The sequence below is a fragment of the Microchirus variegatus genome (genome assembly GCF_963457635.1).
Source record: "Microchirus variegatus genome assembly, chromosome: 7".
NCBI lineage: Eukaryota > Metazoa > Chordata > Actinopteri > Pleuronectiformes > Soleidae > Microchirus > Microchirus variegatus.
The window spans coordinates 4,102,518-4,119,201 of NC_139808.1; the positions used below are offsets into that span (position 1 = coordinate 4,102,518).

The following is a 16,684-nucleotide window of genomic DNA, read 5'->3' on the forward strand; positions in this document are numbered from 1 at the left end:
CACAATCTCTGTTATTATAAGCCAGAGGATAGGATGAAGAAGTGAAATGGGGAAAAATAAAAGAAATACAACACAATCTGTGTCAAATATTTCACCTGTGGAATTGATCTGTCATTACACTGAATCCAATCATGCACACACTTTTTATGGCTCACTGACTTGTTCCTCTCCTAATCGCTCCCCAGTAGAGGATTGTGAGAGAGTTAATACACAGATGACAAGAAATATTTTGGCTTGAAGTTGTTTTTTTTCTCATCCAATCGGCTCTTGTGTTCTCTTTCATTTTTTCATTTGAGCTCCTTGTCTGCAGGGAAATAGAGAAGAATGTGTGACAGTTTATAGCCACTGGGCTGAGACGGATAAGGTTTGGTGTGATGATTTTTAAAAAAAAAGCAGAGTGGGTAATAAAAAGGGAAGGGAGATAAGATTAATTTGAACAGACTGGATCTTAGTCTGAGCTGAATTAGATTTGTGTCAACACTTTTCACGAAGCAAACAACACTTTTAAAGAAGCAAATGAAATATCGATTTAATCATTCTAAATTTTGTATTTTATGGTTTGAAAACACACTTGTTCTTTGCTCACCCTGATTTGTTATTTGCGCTGTCATTTTTGATTGAGATTCTGACCATGGGGCGGGCCTTAGGAAGCTGCCTGCCGATTGGCTTATGAGTGTTTTGGAGCAACAGCTCAATGGACAGGAAGTAGTCAAGGGCTTGGAGTCGTTGTCCGTCTGGTAACTCGTGCCCCAAGTCTTCCGTCGTCGACATCCGACAAAATAATTGTAAGTATCAAACATTTATGATGTTCTGTTAGATACTTATGTAAGTATACCCATCTAACATAACAAGCCTGTGACCACTGCCGGTCTATTGAGTTGCCACTCCAAAACTCAGTAGCCAATCAGCAGGCAGCTTCCTAAGGCCCGCCCATGGACGGAATCGCAAACAAAAAACTAAGGCGCAAAGAACAAATCAGGGAGTGCAAAGAACAAGTAGATTCAAACCATAAAATACTATATTATTGAATGATTAAATCAATATTTTATTTGCGTTAAAGCGTTTTTTGAAAAAGATTGACACAAATCTAATTCCATATTGGTGCACTTCACACACTAGTCTTGTCCTTTAAAGGTACAATGTGTTAAATTTAGCAACATTAATTGGTGACGTTGTATGCAAGTAGCCTTCAGTTAGCATTCAAACTCAAAAGATACTTTATCCATTGTGGGCTATTGTAAAAACATGATAGTCCAATGTAGCCTGGCTGCTTATATAAAAACAGAATTCTCATTGTGGGGTAATGACAATTAACACTTCATATGATAACATGATTACACCAGTTGAATTATATTTTCTTTTCTGCCAAATGAAAAAAACTAATATTTTCTACATTTTACAAATTGGACCTTTAAAATTGCATGCTATTTCTGGCATACGTCTTAAATCAGAGGGGGTTTGTTTAGGACAGCAGCTCAAAAAAACACCAACACCCACAGGGCCTGTGTGAGCTGTGAGTGAGTGAGTGATAGGCTGCAAGCAGATGATGGAGCCAGACAAGCCTGAATACTGAAGAGACACAGGTTCTGACAGGTGAACGTTAACCATCCATTTTAAAAGATTCATACTGTGTTGGGAGAGAGAGTTATTTGCAGTTTCACCAGCGCATCCTTCCTTCCTTCCTCTGCTCCCGTCTACCGTCACATCATACACGACATTTCACAGTGAACACGGCAGCAATCCCTCACTGTGGGTGTTTGAATCCCAGCTCAGGAGGGAGGGATATGTTTTTTTTCCTGGTCACGACTCAAAGGCGGCACGCGCCGCACATGCAAACGTGCACGCACTTCGACAGACAAACGTGTCCAGCCGAGTGTTAATCTATTCCTGCCATGATTTCTTCAGCCATTTTGGGAAAAAAAACTGCTTGCTGAGTTGTGTCATGTGACCCCTAAGGTATGTGAAATGTGTGGCGAATATGAAGGAGCAAGGCTTCTGCATAACAGCACGCACACACACACATACACACAAATCCGCCTACACAAGCCACACACACATCCTCAATTCGTTTGCAGGTTAAGAAAAAGCCTCTTTCTTTAATCTCCTCATTCACATTCTCCTTTAATCGCTTTGCGTGTTGCTGTAATTATTTAGGGGATATTTCAAGGTGTGGTAGCATCTGATACAAATTCAGTAATTTAACCACCTGAGTCTTAGTTTGCGGATAGGACGGAAAAGTGAAGTGGAAATGCTAATGCTAATCTACTGAAATGAAACAGGAGGATGAATCGAGTTTTCATCTTCGTTTGTCGTTTGTCACATGTAAATGATTAAGAGGTCACTAATCGTGGACGCTGGCTGCTGTAGACATTCACTAATGCAGTTTTCAGTATTTTAGATGATATATGATGATGATACCAATGAACTCTGAAGCAGGACTTCTTATGTGCAAATGTCTTCAGAGCAGGTATAGCAGACTGTGTTATAGCATTTTATACAAATATGATTAAGAGAAATGAAAAGTAAACCCCCCAAAAACAACAACATATACCATAAAGTAGAATGTTGTAGTTCTTTTTGTGGCATGGACCCAAACCCAAAGGTCCCATAGTGCTCAGGCTTGGTTGATGTACATTCAAAATAATCTTGGAGACATTATATGAAGGTTGAAATCCTACACTGTGTCGCTTTATGTGTGTTTAAGTTGTGTTTAAGTTTGAGGTCATCGTTTCTTTCTGTATCTTCACTGGCATGACATGATTTTCCCTCCAGAAGCAATATTTTGTTTTACTATAGAAGGAAAAGTAGACATTGTTTTTGTCATTTAGTATTTACCTCTGCTGAAGAGGTGGAGATGCTTTCAGCGCTGTGTGTTTCTCACTTTCTTAAATATTGCAAAAGGTGTTATTCAACATTTTCAGAAATAATGCAGAGATAAAAAGGAGGAATAAATAGTGTGTGAAGTAAACCACCAGTAAATCTTGAGTCTTGTTGGTAATAATATATATCATATATCGTTATATTGTGAGTGTTGACAGTATAGTAAGTGTGTGCATGCACGTGTGTTTGTTTGTTTTTATGGAGCACAGAGAGGAAGTGATGCTCCACTTGCCCATTGCAGTTTATAGCGCCTCCATATTGACAGTCTGACACTCACACCTACAACGTGACTGCTACGCACCATAATGTGATAGAGAGGCAGCAGATCAAAGTGTTTCTGGTTTATACGACAGTTGTACATATTAACTTTGTTGCTCCGTCCAATTTCATATACTATCCATGCGCCACTTACTCGAGCGGCAGAATGAAAGTCAATTAAGTGATAAAATTCGAGTTATTCAGCGCGAGTACAGTCGGTGTCATGTCACGAAGCTCCCCCAGCACCGCATACAATATTTCACAAGGACACCGAATAATTGGTGTCGTCTTCTTTGTGTGAAAGTTGTCACTGTTCTCTGCTACTGTGGTGGACAATGAGAGCCGGCCGGCAAGCACAGAGACTGTTGGATTTACTTGTTTTTGCTGGTTATCTCACTTTTATATACATTAGTTATAGGAGTATTGTTTTTTAGAAGGTGAAAGTGACTGGGTCTGACGTAGATTAATGCCCGATGCAGACTCTTTTTGTGTCCACTTAGGAAATACACATAGAGGCCAGTCACCAGTCTCACATTCTGCATCGATAAAGGTACATCTAATCTTATTTAATGTTAGGTTAGACTATTGTCAGGTCAATAGCCGTCTTCAGTACTGCTGCACAATTCAACATACCCTTGATGTAGAATTTTTGTGACTCTTTACACTATACTTCCTTATTTCCTGCCAAAATACATCATAGCACCTTCCACCATATTCTGGTCAACTGAGACATTTAAGATCACTTAGAATTAGTCCTTACAGCGCTACATCTCACTGAATCAGTCACAGATCGTCTCAGGTACCTTTTTTCTTGTCCAACTAGAGAGATATTGTCTGCTTCACAATGAAGCATTTGCATTTGGTAACAGTTTGGAGAAGAGGAGGTTTTGACTAGAACCAATGGCGGACAGATACCAGGTTTTGTGCTTTATACATAAATGGGCTTCATTATGGGTTTCCTTGTCGGGTGTATTTATGTCCTTTCTGTGGATGTCAGGTAGCCTGCTGCATAAAAAAAACCAATGAAAAGAACGCTGCAGAACCAAGGTCAGGCCTATGTTACGATCGATAACCACGCCATCCTTCACAGAACACTTAATCTGATGAGTACAGTAGCCCCTGTACCACAGCTTCACCTTTCAAATCATGTATAACATACTGTGTGCACCTAAAAAAATATATTTCACACTGTCGCAGAGAAAAAAAGAAATCTTACAATCATGAAAATGTGCTTCACCAGCATGTAAAAGTATCTATTTCACTATATAAAAACACTTTCATTTCCAGCAGGAATTGCAGATGCAAGACGAGCTGTCCAAATATACCATAACAGATTGGCTTTTAGGGTTTCTTTGCAAATTTGAAATTAGAGAGAGTGGCTATGAGTCACTGCGGCGCACAACACTCCTGTCATCGCACTTTCACGATACGCACGCTTTGAATAATTAACAAGATAATCATCATTTTCGGAAAACGCTGCCTTTAGCGCAGGCAAATGCCACATTTCAATTTTTTCCCCCCTCTCGTGCCCCTCACAGCTCCTTTTGTGGAAAGTGCGAGCGCTGTGAATCGATAGTGCATGTCCTCGTGTGACGTCTCGCTGACAATTGCTCTCTCGAAAAGAGAGGATAACACAAACACAGGACTGGATCGCACTATTTGTTATAAAACCAGGTCTCGCTTGAGAGCTAATATTATGCTGGACAACAGCGGGCGTTGTAGTGAGCCAGGCAGCTCAGACTGGCTTTAGGCCTATCTGATCCACTGATGTACCGGAGCCTTTCATAACGCGGAGCGAACCAAGGCGGTGGGAGGAAGAGGACGCAGCAGACCGGAAGAGGGAGAAAACATTGACCTCTGTCTGAAATAGCTTATTGTGACACGCCATAAACTATATTTAACCAGGTAAGACAAGTCTCATTGAGATTAAAATCTATTTTTAAAGACAGACAGAAGCATCGGCACACTTAAAAGTTGCATCATAAAAATAAACGACTATACATAACATAACTAATGGTAATGGACTGAATACTTTCTTTCACGTCTGTCTCACCTATAACCACACTTTTCTAACATAATCTGTTTTACGTTGTCTTTTCAATCTATGTTTTTCCCCTTCACCTCTCACTTCCTCCGATGTCCATGATTCCCTCCTGACTCCAAATCTAAAAGCGATTCTCATCGACCCCTTTCTTAATGGAGCACAAATATAATGGCACGCTGAGGCTTTTTCTCCTCGTGGCGAATGAAAAAAAAAAAAAACCAAACGGACCACGACTCTCCATCTACATTCGACAGGAGGGGAAATCCATAGAACCTCAAAGTGAATTTGCTCTGTGTTTAATAACACAGTTAGACCCACGAGCAGACCCATCTGTACCCTCTGCTCACTCAGCTTACTGCTGCTGCTAAAACGGATCCAATTACATGTACTTTTGTTACAATTACAGTTACATGGTGCACGTTGGTAAATACAGGGGAAATCACAGTCACATTCTATCAAGGATGGGAAACAACAGTACAGAATATTTTTTTGGATACTTTCTTCCCTTCACCAAAGTCCTCACTTCCTCTTACTTCCTTATTATCGGAAAAAATTCCAATGGTTTCTTAAAAGCTGAGAAGTTGCACGTCAAAGTCAACGTGTGGTTATTACGGTAATTTCAATCCGTTTCAAACCAATTTGTCACCAGAGAGGAGAGAGTTGGAAAAACGCCTGTACATGGTTGACATGTCTTGGCCTGTTTCTTGACAATTAGACAGACTCAAACACATTTGAACAGTATAAATATGTTTTATACTGTTCAAATTTCAAATTTATCACACAAAATCTGGTGTGCATGAACAACGACAATGTTTTTTCTCAATTAAACTTCATTTTAAATTGTTAATACAACATTTTAACATGGAATTCATTGCAAATAACTACCAGATATTGAAAGTTATTCTGGAAAAAGGAGCAAAACGGGTGTTAAAATGGATCATTTATAATGATTTTGCTTTTTATAATACTATAATAAGTAATAAATAAAATCTCATGAGCTTTTTGTGAATCGGTGAAATTCATTATTTGACCAGTGCAGAGCTTATGCCGCAGAAAAAGATGAACATAAAATATAAACAACATGCATTTACAAAGCAGTAAATAATCAGATATGATCAGTAACTGACACTAAAACTGAACCTGTTAAACTAACATAAGCACTTTTAATCACCACAAGTACACACTTTGTGTGCCAGCCTTTAAATATAAAACATCCTACGTTTCCATGACAACTAAGGCAGCAGAGAGATATCGTGTACACATCTTTCTGTCATTTGTAGATCTGAGCTAAACTGTTTTTTTTTTGATTTTTTGTTTTTGTTTTTTACAACAGAAAGAGCACGACCACATCATTGCTGCCATGTCTCAATTGATATACTTAATATTTATATTTAAATATATACCATAACCTCGAGAGGATTTACTCAGATTCGTGTTCATATGAAGGATAATAATGATAATATGCATACCTTCAATGATGCCTCTGCTGTTTGAGTCAGAGATGTGATTAATGAGAACACCGTAGCCATGGCTATGAGCCCGGGGGACACTTTCATTACAAATCTTGTAAATCCAATTAGGTAAAATAGAAAATTAGTTAGTGCACGTGTGTTTGAGGTGGTTTGCTCTTGTATGTGCCTGTAAGAAGAGAGGCCACTGGCTGCTCTATATTTACATGTGTTGGGAATTATTTTACCAAGTTAAAGTTGGGTAAGATCAGGCTTCAACACCTATGCAAACACTCCACTGGCTGTTGGTCTTATCACTTAAATCTGTGCAATGTGCGCGCACACGGATGTGAAAAAAGGGTATATCTAAGTTTGCGATTGACTCGTGTGACTCATCAGAGCTTTTTACGTCACGCCACTTTTCCAAACCGATAATGTGACTTTCGCACCGTCTTCACACAGCTGCCGTCCAGGTGTGTGAGGGTTTAGGAATTTGGCAATGTTAAGCCTTCTTGTGGGAACCTCATAATTCTGCCGCTTGCGCTGATCAAAAACTCATCATCATGCTCATAAAACACCGACAGAACTTGAGCAGAAATGTGGAAAAGTAGAAAGTACAATCAATTGTCCTGCTTATTTTTGCAACTGTGAACACTGTGGCAAAACCCCACGAGCACCTTTTCCTAACCATACACGTTCCAAGTTTACCACAGATCGCCTGTTGCCATAGCAACAGTGGATCGCCTCAACAGAGGTTTGTGCGTTGCACATCAGTCTTCGTGAAGGCCCTCTTAGATGTCTCGGTGTACGCCATGCGCCTCATACCTCGTAATAAGCTTATCTCTGGAATACTGCGGCAGAGTCTCACACACTAATGTCTTTGTAATGTTGTATCCCAGCAGTATCCACTTTCTCTTTGTGTTTTTCGTTTGGGAACAACAGATATTTTTGTTTCTTTAGTCAGATTGATTCATCTTCTTGAGTTTCTCTTAGAAAAAAAAAAAACCAGCAGATATCTGAGACACACACACACACACGTTTGTACATTTTTGAGTCTCAATGCACACCTACTTTATAAATCAGAGTAAAAGCCTCAACAGCGAGATCGATAAACTGCCTCGGTATCAAGTAGACTTTTTTGGGGGAGTTTCTTCTCACTGATGAGGCTGTTTGATGAAAGACAATCAGCCTGAAGGTCATAATGGAAAGATTACATTAAAGTTGCCCGGTCTGCCGGAGCATTGATCGTTCTCCTGCTGCACTTAGAATAAAACTTTTCACATCATTATTGATTAGTGATGTGTACATTATGCATTTTGATTAACAGCAGAGTGTTTTTGCATTTTGGCTGGTGAGGGTTGTCGGCTCCGTCTTCTACTCTCACGCTCACAGTTTGAATAAATGCCTCTAAAAGTACATTACAGACATAATTTCAACCGCAGTACTGAATATTTTAAGAGTTGTAAGCACTGGGTCACATTTACTGCGCTGCATGTGCAGAGCTGCTTCATATTTCCACAGACCGTCGCAATAATTGGTAGAAATTTATGTCAAGCATAATTACAGAATACATAAAGTATGACCTGGACCTAAGGACCCACTTCCAATGAAGGCAATGATGGAAGCATATTTTAGTGAGTGTGATAGCGACAAATAAAATGATAATAATAAATGGTATTTATACTTCATGAGACCCCATGGGGACGATCTCACGGTCAGAAATATCCAGTCAAGTCAAGTTCTGCTGCACGTTGCTGGATCTTAAACTTTGCAATGAACTCTGATGAACTTGAAATTGGCAATAGTGGAGTTTATTTTTGCAGAATTTTTGGCAGGGTTCACAGTATATTCAGTTTTTTTTTTCTATATTATATTTATTTCTGCCAATATATCCTCCAAACCTCTACCTGCTGGTCCTTCAAATTTTGCCTTTCACAAGGCTAAATTAACACAAATGTCATAACATAACCATCTAGCAGATATCACTTTGCCTGTTATGACAATGGCATTTCCATACACTAGAAATACCCGTTTTAATTAAAAGGGCGTCAAAAACCATATTTATTATTATATCATATAATATCTTCACGACTTTCACTTTGGACTCGAAGCCAAGATTTAGCATAAATTCTTCAAATCTTCTTCCCCCCCCCCAGTTACCACTTTTGTTCTTTGTTATGATGAGACAGATGATCTTTGTTTTGGCATCATTCAGGCAGGCTGCAGCTTTTTTGGATGATTAAATAATTATTTTAGAATGAAGCCCCTCAATCTGTCGTATCTTCTAGTTTAACACATTTCACGGAGATTTCAGAAAACAGTACGGGCTGTGTTTGTCGTAGAAAAAGAGCAAAGGTAAAGGAAAACACACTGTACATAAATTCTAATGCACGGGAGGGGATAGTTTCCTTTTCGTCAAATACAATTTAGCTGAAAGGCTAATCTGAGGTTGAGCTTTAGTCTTTACAAGGCTTAATGATAACAGGGCGTCTCTGTGTTGATTATTAGTCAGTGGTTAATGACATAGCTGTCGTTCTACCAGTAGGCAATTCAATTGCCTGGTCCTCATGGTATAGACTCAATCCTCCTGTTTTCTCCAATAAGGTACCATTTAAATAGAAACACAGAAGGGGAGCGTGCAACAGGATTAAAAGATTGCCATTCAATCAATATATATATGCATATATACATATATGTATATACATATATACATATGTATATGTATATATACGTGTATATATATATATATATATATCAAATATATTAGTGAGATTTACAGGAGATTTACAGACAGCAGTTAGTGTGGGAACATTTCTCTGCCATTTTACACTGATAGTGATATGGTTAGGCAAGCAGCAGCCTATTATGGCAAATTATTAATGTCTATTTTTGCACACAATTCAGGTCACTTCTCCAAAACTTTCAAGGCCTAAGTTTTCTTCTCAAAGCCATAAACCTTTACCTCTGTCATTTAAATGCACGAGGTTAATTTAATTACTTAACTGCATTGATTGGTAAAGTTGATTGGAAGTTAAATGATCATCTGTGCCCATCCTGGCAATGTTCTGCATCATCGTGTGGGATTAAAAATGCCAGGTAGGAAGTAAACAACATTGCAGTCAGACAATGACAAGGCTTAAGTTCAAAAAGTGCTCTTTCACTATTATGTAGATGTGTTGTTAAACTTGTGTTGTGAAGCAAACTTGGTAAGCACACACTAAAAAAAAAGTACAGCATGACCAAAAAAATGCATCATTAATGGTGTAATCTATCAAATGATGACAGGGGAAGGAAAGAGAAAGCAGGTGTGTATGAATGTGTTCACGCTGTGTTTGCGAAATGTTGAAGGATATACGCAAGGTTCCACCTCCCCACCTGCTCTCACTGTGTACTCCTGTCTCCACCACCGACTATGGGAGGTACACACAGACTCACACAAACTGCACACACACACGGGTTTACATTTAATTTAGGTCAGTGGCATTAGGCCAAAAAACGTACACAAGTTTGTTTCTCACCCACAGGAAAACAATAACCTGTGGTGCGTTTTTTTTAGCCATGTTGGCATCAATCAATCAGTCAGTTGCTCAGTTAGTCAGTCAGCTGGTCCACTGCTTTATATCTCAACAACTACTGGACGGGGCTATTATTAAACAGGTGTTCATGGTTCCAAGAAGATGAACTGCACTGACAACTTTACCACCACAAGGTTGTTTATGACTTGCGGTTTTGATTAAAATGTCCTCAAATGCTGGATTATCTGCCATTAAATCTCACTCAGAAATGTAAAAACACCTCCTAGATTACTTTGCCGATTCACTGACTTTTCATTTAGGCGCACCATCTGGACTAACCTTCAAGTTTCCTATACTCCCAGTACAATAACACAGGCACATGCAAAAAAACAATAACTGTAATTGTTTTAAGGTACAACGTGTACATTATAGTAATATGTTTTGGTGGAGTTGCAGCTGAAACCAGAGAACCTGGAGAAAACCCACGCACACAGGGAGAACATGACTTGTTCAAAGGCAAGAGTGCTAGCATCAAAGGTCCCCCCCCCAAAAAAATTGTTTACTTGTCCTTTGTGAGCTATTTTATTTTATCAAGTTGCATTATTTGACATACCAACGAGTTAAAGTTCAAATCACATCTGGAGGTTAACTCGCTGACATTCACATCAAAAGCCCCACAGAGCTGCAGGCAAACCAGTCACTATGATTCATATACACAAAAGTCTCTGATGGGCAGTATAGGTGGTAAATGCAGTTGCTGGCAGAACTGGGAGAGTACACAAAAAAAAACAAAATTAAGACAAATTTAGAGAGCAAAGCAAAAGAAAAAGAGTTGGCCTTTGGGCTGAAACTGCTGAATCACCCTGTCATCTCTCATTACTTCATGTCATGAACCCAGAGCACTTTCTCTGTAGCTACATGGACACGGACTGTCATGATAAAAGGCTGAGACGATGCAGATAAAAAGGAAAAACATGAGGCTGCTTAACACTCTCACACTGAATTCACTCTTTCATCCAGGCTTTATTGCCAGACTTCCATTGTGGTCTCGTCTTGTGGCTCAGTTAGAGTGAGCCATCATAGTAGCATAGTTGATATTTGAGAGCTTAGAGAAGCAGACTCATAATACCTGCAGCAGCTAAATCGACTGCCAGATATGAAATGCCAAAATTATGTGCCGTTATAGCCCCTTTGTATCTACAAGTCTGGCCTCATTCGGTCTGTAATTCATGCCAAATGTTCCTTTTATGCTGATTTTGTCTATTTACAAAGTCTGCAAAGTTGAGATTAGCATTTTTAAATTAAAGAGAAAGAGAAAGTTTCAAGAAAATACAAATGAAAGTAGAGATAACTGAACCACGACAGAGAAGTAGAGGGTAAAAGTGGCCTTGCTTCGAGTTACTATCATCCACATACTTCAACAAAAACATTTACGTTATGACAATGTTTTAGTTAAAGTTATCTCACGTCCAGTGCAAAGCAGTGCACAGTCGTCATTTTTATGGCCAGCGCCCCAATTTGTGGAGGTAGCAAATGTAATTACGCTCATTAGAAAGCCAAATCAGTTTGTTGGTCTTAAAATTAGGTCTGGTTAGTCACGTTGTTATCTTGAGGCAGCAGAAAGCCACTGTGCCATTGACCAACAAATAAATTCAGGTCTAAAAAAATCTTTCTCCTCTCCATTAGCAAACCGTTGACTCAGCTGAGAGTTGAAACGGTAGCAACCAAAGCGTCTCGCACAGTAGTGCCGGTGCTACAATATTTATCGTAGATAGTGTGAGACTCATCGCCATCGATTTCTACCACTCGTTCTTATCTTCAAACCTGCCTTTGGCACATTTCTTCAAAGATCGTGAAACGAGCAGATCCATCTCCTCAGTAGAGAATCATTCTCTCCAGTTTCCTGAATTTGTCAGTTAATAAAACTCCGATTGGCTAAATTGATGCGATGCCCAGAAATTCAGACCCCTTTACACCTTGTGCTGTACTTTGTGCAAAGATCACGCACCCTGTAAATAGCAAAATTGGCCCTAATGTTCAATCTCATGGGCTGAATAGTATTGTGGGCCTTTGTGCAAAATATAAATAAAAAATAATTAGTGTAAGAGCTCATTCAGCCTACTGTTTTAGTAATATCGAGGGATCTTGGCGTATCAATAATACATTTTAAATGAGCTAATAGTAATCGTGCAGAAAATAATATTATTGTGCATCCATAGACTTTCATTCATTTTGGTCACATTTGAATGACACCATCTGATTTAAATCACCATTGCTCTAAATTCTCCTCTGTACTCGGTAAAATGCCAGGACTCTTATGTATGAAGTATAAAACCAATGCTTCCCCCTGGTCTTTTCACAATAACACAGCGTTGTTTAAAAACAGAAATGCTAAAGTGCTTTTACTCTCACACCGATACAGAACCTGTTGTGACCAGAAAAAGACCTACTGTTCCAGCAAAGGTGCGATTCACCAGCAGAAGTGAGGCGTCTAATTCTGCTTTTCTGTAGCGAGAGGAGAGAGTCTAATAGGGAGGTGCTCCCACGTTGCCCTCCAACATCATTAAACTAGAATTTTTAATATTGTTTCGATTGTGAGCGTCCGAGAGAGACCCCTTGTGGTTCCATCACTCTGTTTATCATATATTCCTTATAATTTCCCAGTGTGTTGTCTTTGATTGTTTCCCTCTTTTCTTACTTAGCATTCCCAGCAGTATGTTGCATGTCCGTGTTTGGTTCTTGCTCTTGTCTGTGTGTCTTGTTTACTCAGCTTGTTTAATCAACTCCTAAACTAGTACACACTGTCAGACCCCTGGTTTCTAACCTCTGTGCCTTGGCTGTGCCTGAGCACACAGTAACTGCCAGGTTCAGCCAACTCCATTTGCTGGATTCAACAGTTTAGATGCCGGTCTGCATTGTATTTGCTAAAAAAACGTACCACTGAGTCATTACTCACTGTCTCACTCAAGGCTCTCCTCTGAAGTGAACCGACAGCATTGGCTTTCAACATACATTTTGGAATTGATTTTCAGAACGGTATTATTTGGAAAGCGCGTCTAAAGTTGACCCCACAGCGCAGATCTCTTTACAGTTTATGAGCTAGACTCTGAGGTTACATAATCCAATCAGTTACCCAGATGCAGTTATGTGACTGGAGGGAGGTTGGGCCTTTCCTTTAACACTGAGATGCACCGACTCCCTGTAGATTGTTAGTCTATCGACATCTGTGTCAAAGCCTTAATAAACTTGTGTTTCAATGTATTTGCACGCCTGTTTTAATCACTTACTTTTCATTCAACTACTATTTTGATTTGGTAGTTTATTCTATGTTTTGCATGTGCTTGATATATATCTTGTTTTTATTGCCATGGCAAGCACTATGTGAGCAGAGCCCATCATCTGCTAGTGAATAACAACTCTCAGACTTCAAGGAGTCTTGGTACACTTGGAGATTTAAAGGGGTCTGTCAAACACATGTAATGTGGTGTATATCATGTGAACTGATGGGGTCTTCCAACAATCATTCAATTCACTTTTCCCTTAAGATTTGTGACTTCCTGCAAAATGAAGGATATAATGAAGAGGAGGATCGCTACGCAAACATCTGTCTTTAGGCTAAAATAAATCTTAATGGATGTATTATTTATTTTTGTACGTGCAGATATCAACTGATGAGAATGAAGCTTTGTGATTAATCAGAGAGTTGGGGCAGTGTCAGAGAAAGTCCAGGGTGACTTTCTGGGTATTTGACTGCACCACACAGTTCACTAAGTAGAAAATCAATAACATTTAGTAGGCTGCTTCTTTAAGGGCAGCTCTGTCTGGAAGCATCCCCATCCCAAGGCTAAACCTTAATATTGATGTTATGTTATGAGAATTTTGAGAATGGGAACATTATGACAATAAGATGATTCAAGCTGCAAATCCATTGAAATTGCGACACATAAATGTTTTAGTATTTATCTATTTGACATCACAGATGTTGCTCTGGTCCTGCGATATTTATTTGTATGACAGGTTTGGGGATTTCCTTTGGCTGTGCCAAGAGAAAGAAGAAAAAGAAGAAAAAAAATTCTATATAGTCTACAATGATATAATACATTTTCCAGTTAGTGAAAGGGGATCTGCAGTGCATTTTCTACATGTTATGTTGTTTTCACTTGTTTAAGTGTTCAGGTAGGAGACAAAAGCATGAACCTAAACATCTCATGATCTATTTGTGTTCTTATTGGCAGTTTTAAATTAATATTATGTCTTGATGTGAGTGTGGTGTGATGTAAGGTTATTGAAGAGATAATAAAAGAATGCAGGCTGCAGTGTCTCACATTCAGACGTCACCACGTCACGGCCGGGTGGCAAACGTCCAATCATACGTCACAGAAACACTCGCAGCAGGATTACAATGACTCTCACAATCGTTCAGTACACTGTAGTGGAGCCTCAGTACGTGTGCATATACATGCATAATGCACCTTTGTAGAGGATAATCCTGTGCTGATTATGTTTAAAAATAAAATCCATCGCAGTGAATGCTGAAAACCAATTCGGTACATTTTCAAGCACCCCTCTAACTCAGCCATTATGTGGCACAAATTTATTTAGACTAAATCATGGTTTCAAGACTCTATAGAGGACCCTCGTCAGTTAAGTAGAGTTCAGAAATTCAAGAATCTATGCTAAAATAGCGAATAGTGACGATGCATTTGGTTATATTTGCATTTGACATTGTGCAGATACATCTACAATGGCAGGATCCCAAAGAAAGATATTATTTCATTCTTTTTTTGGCACTAAAGCATGTCTACATATTATTCTATGCCAAACATTACCTCACCATGATTTTTCCCAATCAATTTGGCAACATTTGGAGTAGAATCACTTTCCAAAATCATTGTACAAAGATGTATTGACTCCACCCATTTGACCCATTTGTTCTGGAGCGTCTGACCACAAAATCTTCTCCAAATGAAACCATCTGATATTATTAGATTCTGGAGGGAAACGGCAACAATCTCGGTTTCAAGGTCTACATATTGTTCACTTGTTCTGCTATGCCTTTGGCCACATCACAAGGTTGTATGTGTGTGTATAAAACAGCACATAATAATTGCCCTATGAGAGCACTGCATGCCCATTAAAAATGAAAAGGTCAAATGTGTGTTTCGTGTGTCTGACACTTTATCATGTGGGCATCAATACAAGCCTGACAAGATAAAAACCAGAAGTCCAGATGATAGTGGCAATAAACGGTCGTAAAAAATCCATCATCAGCATTCACACAGAAAACCCTTCACAGCATGAAAATGTGATTTGCAGGGACACGGAGAGAGAGTGAGCGGAATAGCGACGCTATTTCAGTGCCGCGCGCTCACCTTTCACATGTAGAAGGCGACGTTTTATTCAGAGCTGCACACTTTGATATGAAAAGCACAACAGCAATATCTGGATCTCACTGCCAAACCAAGTAAAGATCACACTCTGTAGTACTCACACACACACACACACACACACATTTACATACACACGCAATGGCGTCACAAAGCGTCACAGTAACACACAAACCGAGACAGGTGACAGCGCTGGGTGGTGGGATGTGTGAATCCGAGCCCCGCAGAGATGCTACCCTGTTTGTTCAGATTAAAGGAGCTGTTTCTATTTTGGGAACAGCCTCTGTGAGAGGATGCAATAAATTTTAACACAAAGAGGCACGGTCATAAAACAACAGAATTGATTTGTTATATTATGCGTGTGTTATTACTGATAAAGACTGCACAAATAAATCAATATCAGGCTAACTCATTTGTAGAGCAATGCAAAAATGGAAATGGCAATCAAGACTTGAAGTCAACTGGACAACACTCAACCAACCATTGAAGCTGCTTGTATCTTACCACTCATGCTGTGGCTCATCGATGACCAACAGGATCTTGAACTTCTTGGAGAGCGATGGCGAGGGAGCCGACTGCTCCACAAACCCGGCGGCAGTTGCGGCCGTCTGTTTGACCGCATTGGTGATGGAGCTGAAGGAGCTGAAGAAGCCAGAAGAACCGCCGGAGGAGGAGGACTGGGCCTGTTGAGGCTGCTGAGCCGACTGGGATGCACGTCGCTCCTGAGCTGCAGGGCTGGCTGGAGCCTGGGATGGTGCTGGGGCTTTGGTCGGGGACTGGGCAGGGGCAGGTGCCGTGGCAGGGGCTGCGCCCTGCTGGGGAGGTGAGGTGGTGGTAGGGGGTGGAGGTGCAGGTGAGTCCGGCCTCTGGAGGTCTGTCATGTAGCCATTGGGCAGGTTGGACATGAAGGTGCTGTCCGAGAGGCGGCGTCGTAGGAAGTTCATGTCTGCAGTTGAAAGTGGTCCCTGTGGCGGTTTGGCGAGTTGCTCTCTAAAATGCTCCTCTAATTTTCCTGGCTGACTGAAGGAGAGCAGAGACAGAGGCAGAGATGGTTACAGAGAGAAGCTCGCGGATCAGAGGTTAGATGAATGACAGTAAATCACTCCAAATAACTGGAGGGGGCTAGTGATGGAAGGCTGCTTCTGTGTAGGA

General features: G+C 40.0%; 1 protein-coding gene across 1 annotated transcript in view; it reads right to left on the reverse strand.

The window, feature by feature from the left end:
* The window catches only part of syn2b (synapsin IIb), a gene marked incomplete at both ends in the record, with an annotated part of 69,224 nt that extends 52,748 nt beyond the window's left edge, over nt 1-16,476 (reverse strand). Inside the window, one exon of the mRNA XM_083892503.1 lies at nt 16,037-16,476. Coding sequence (XP_083748629.1) covers nt 16,037-16,476 — 440 coding nt within the window. The remainder of the gene's footprint in view (nt 1-16,036) is intronic.
* Between the last annotated feature and the right edge of the window lie 208 nt (nt 16,477-16,684).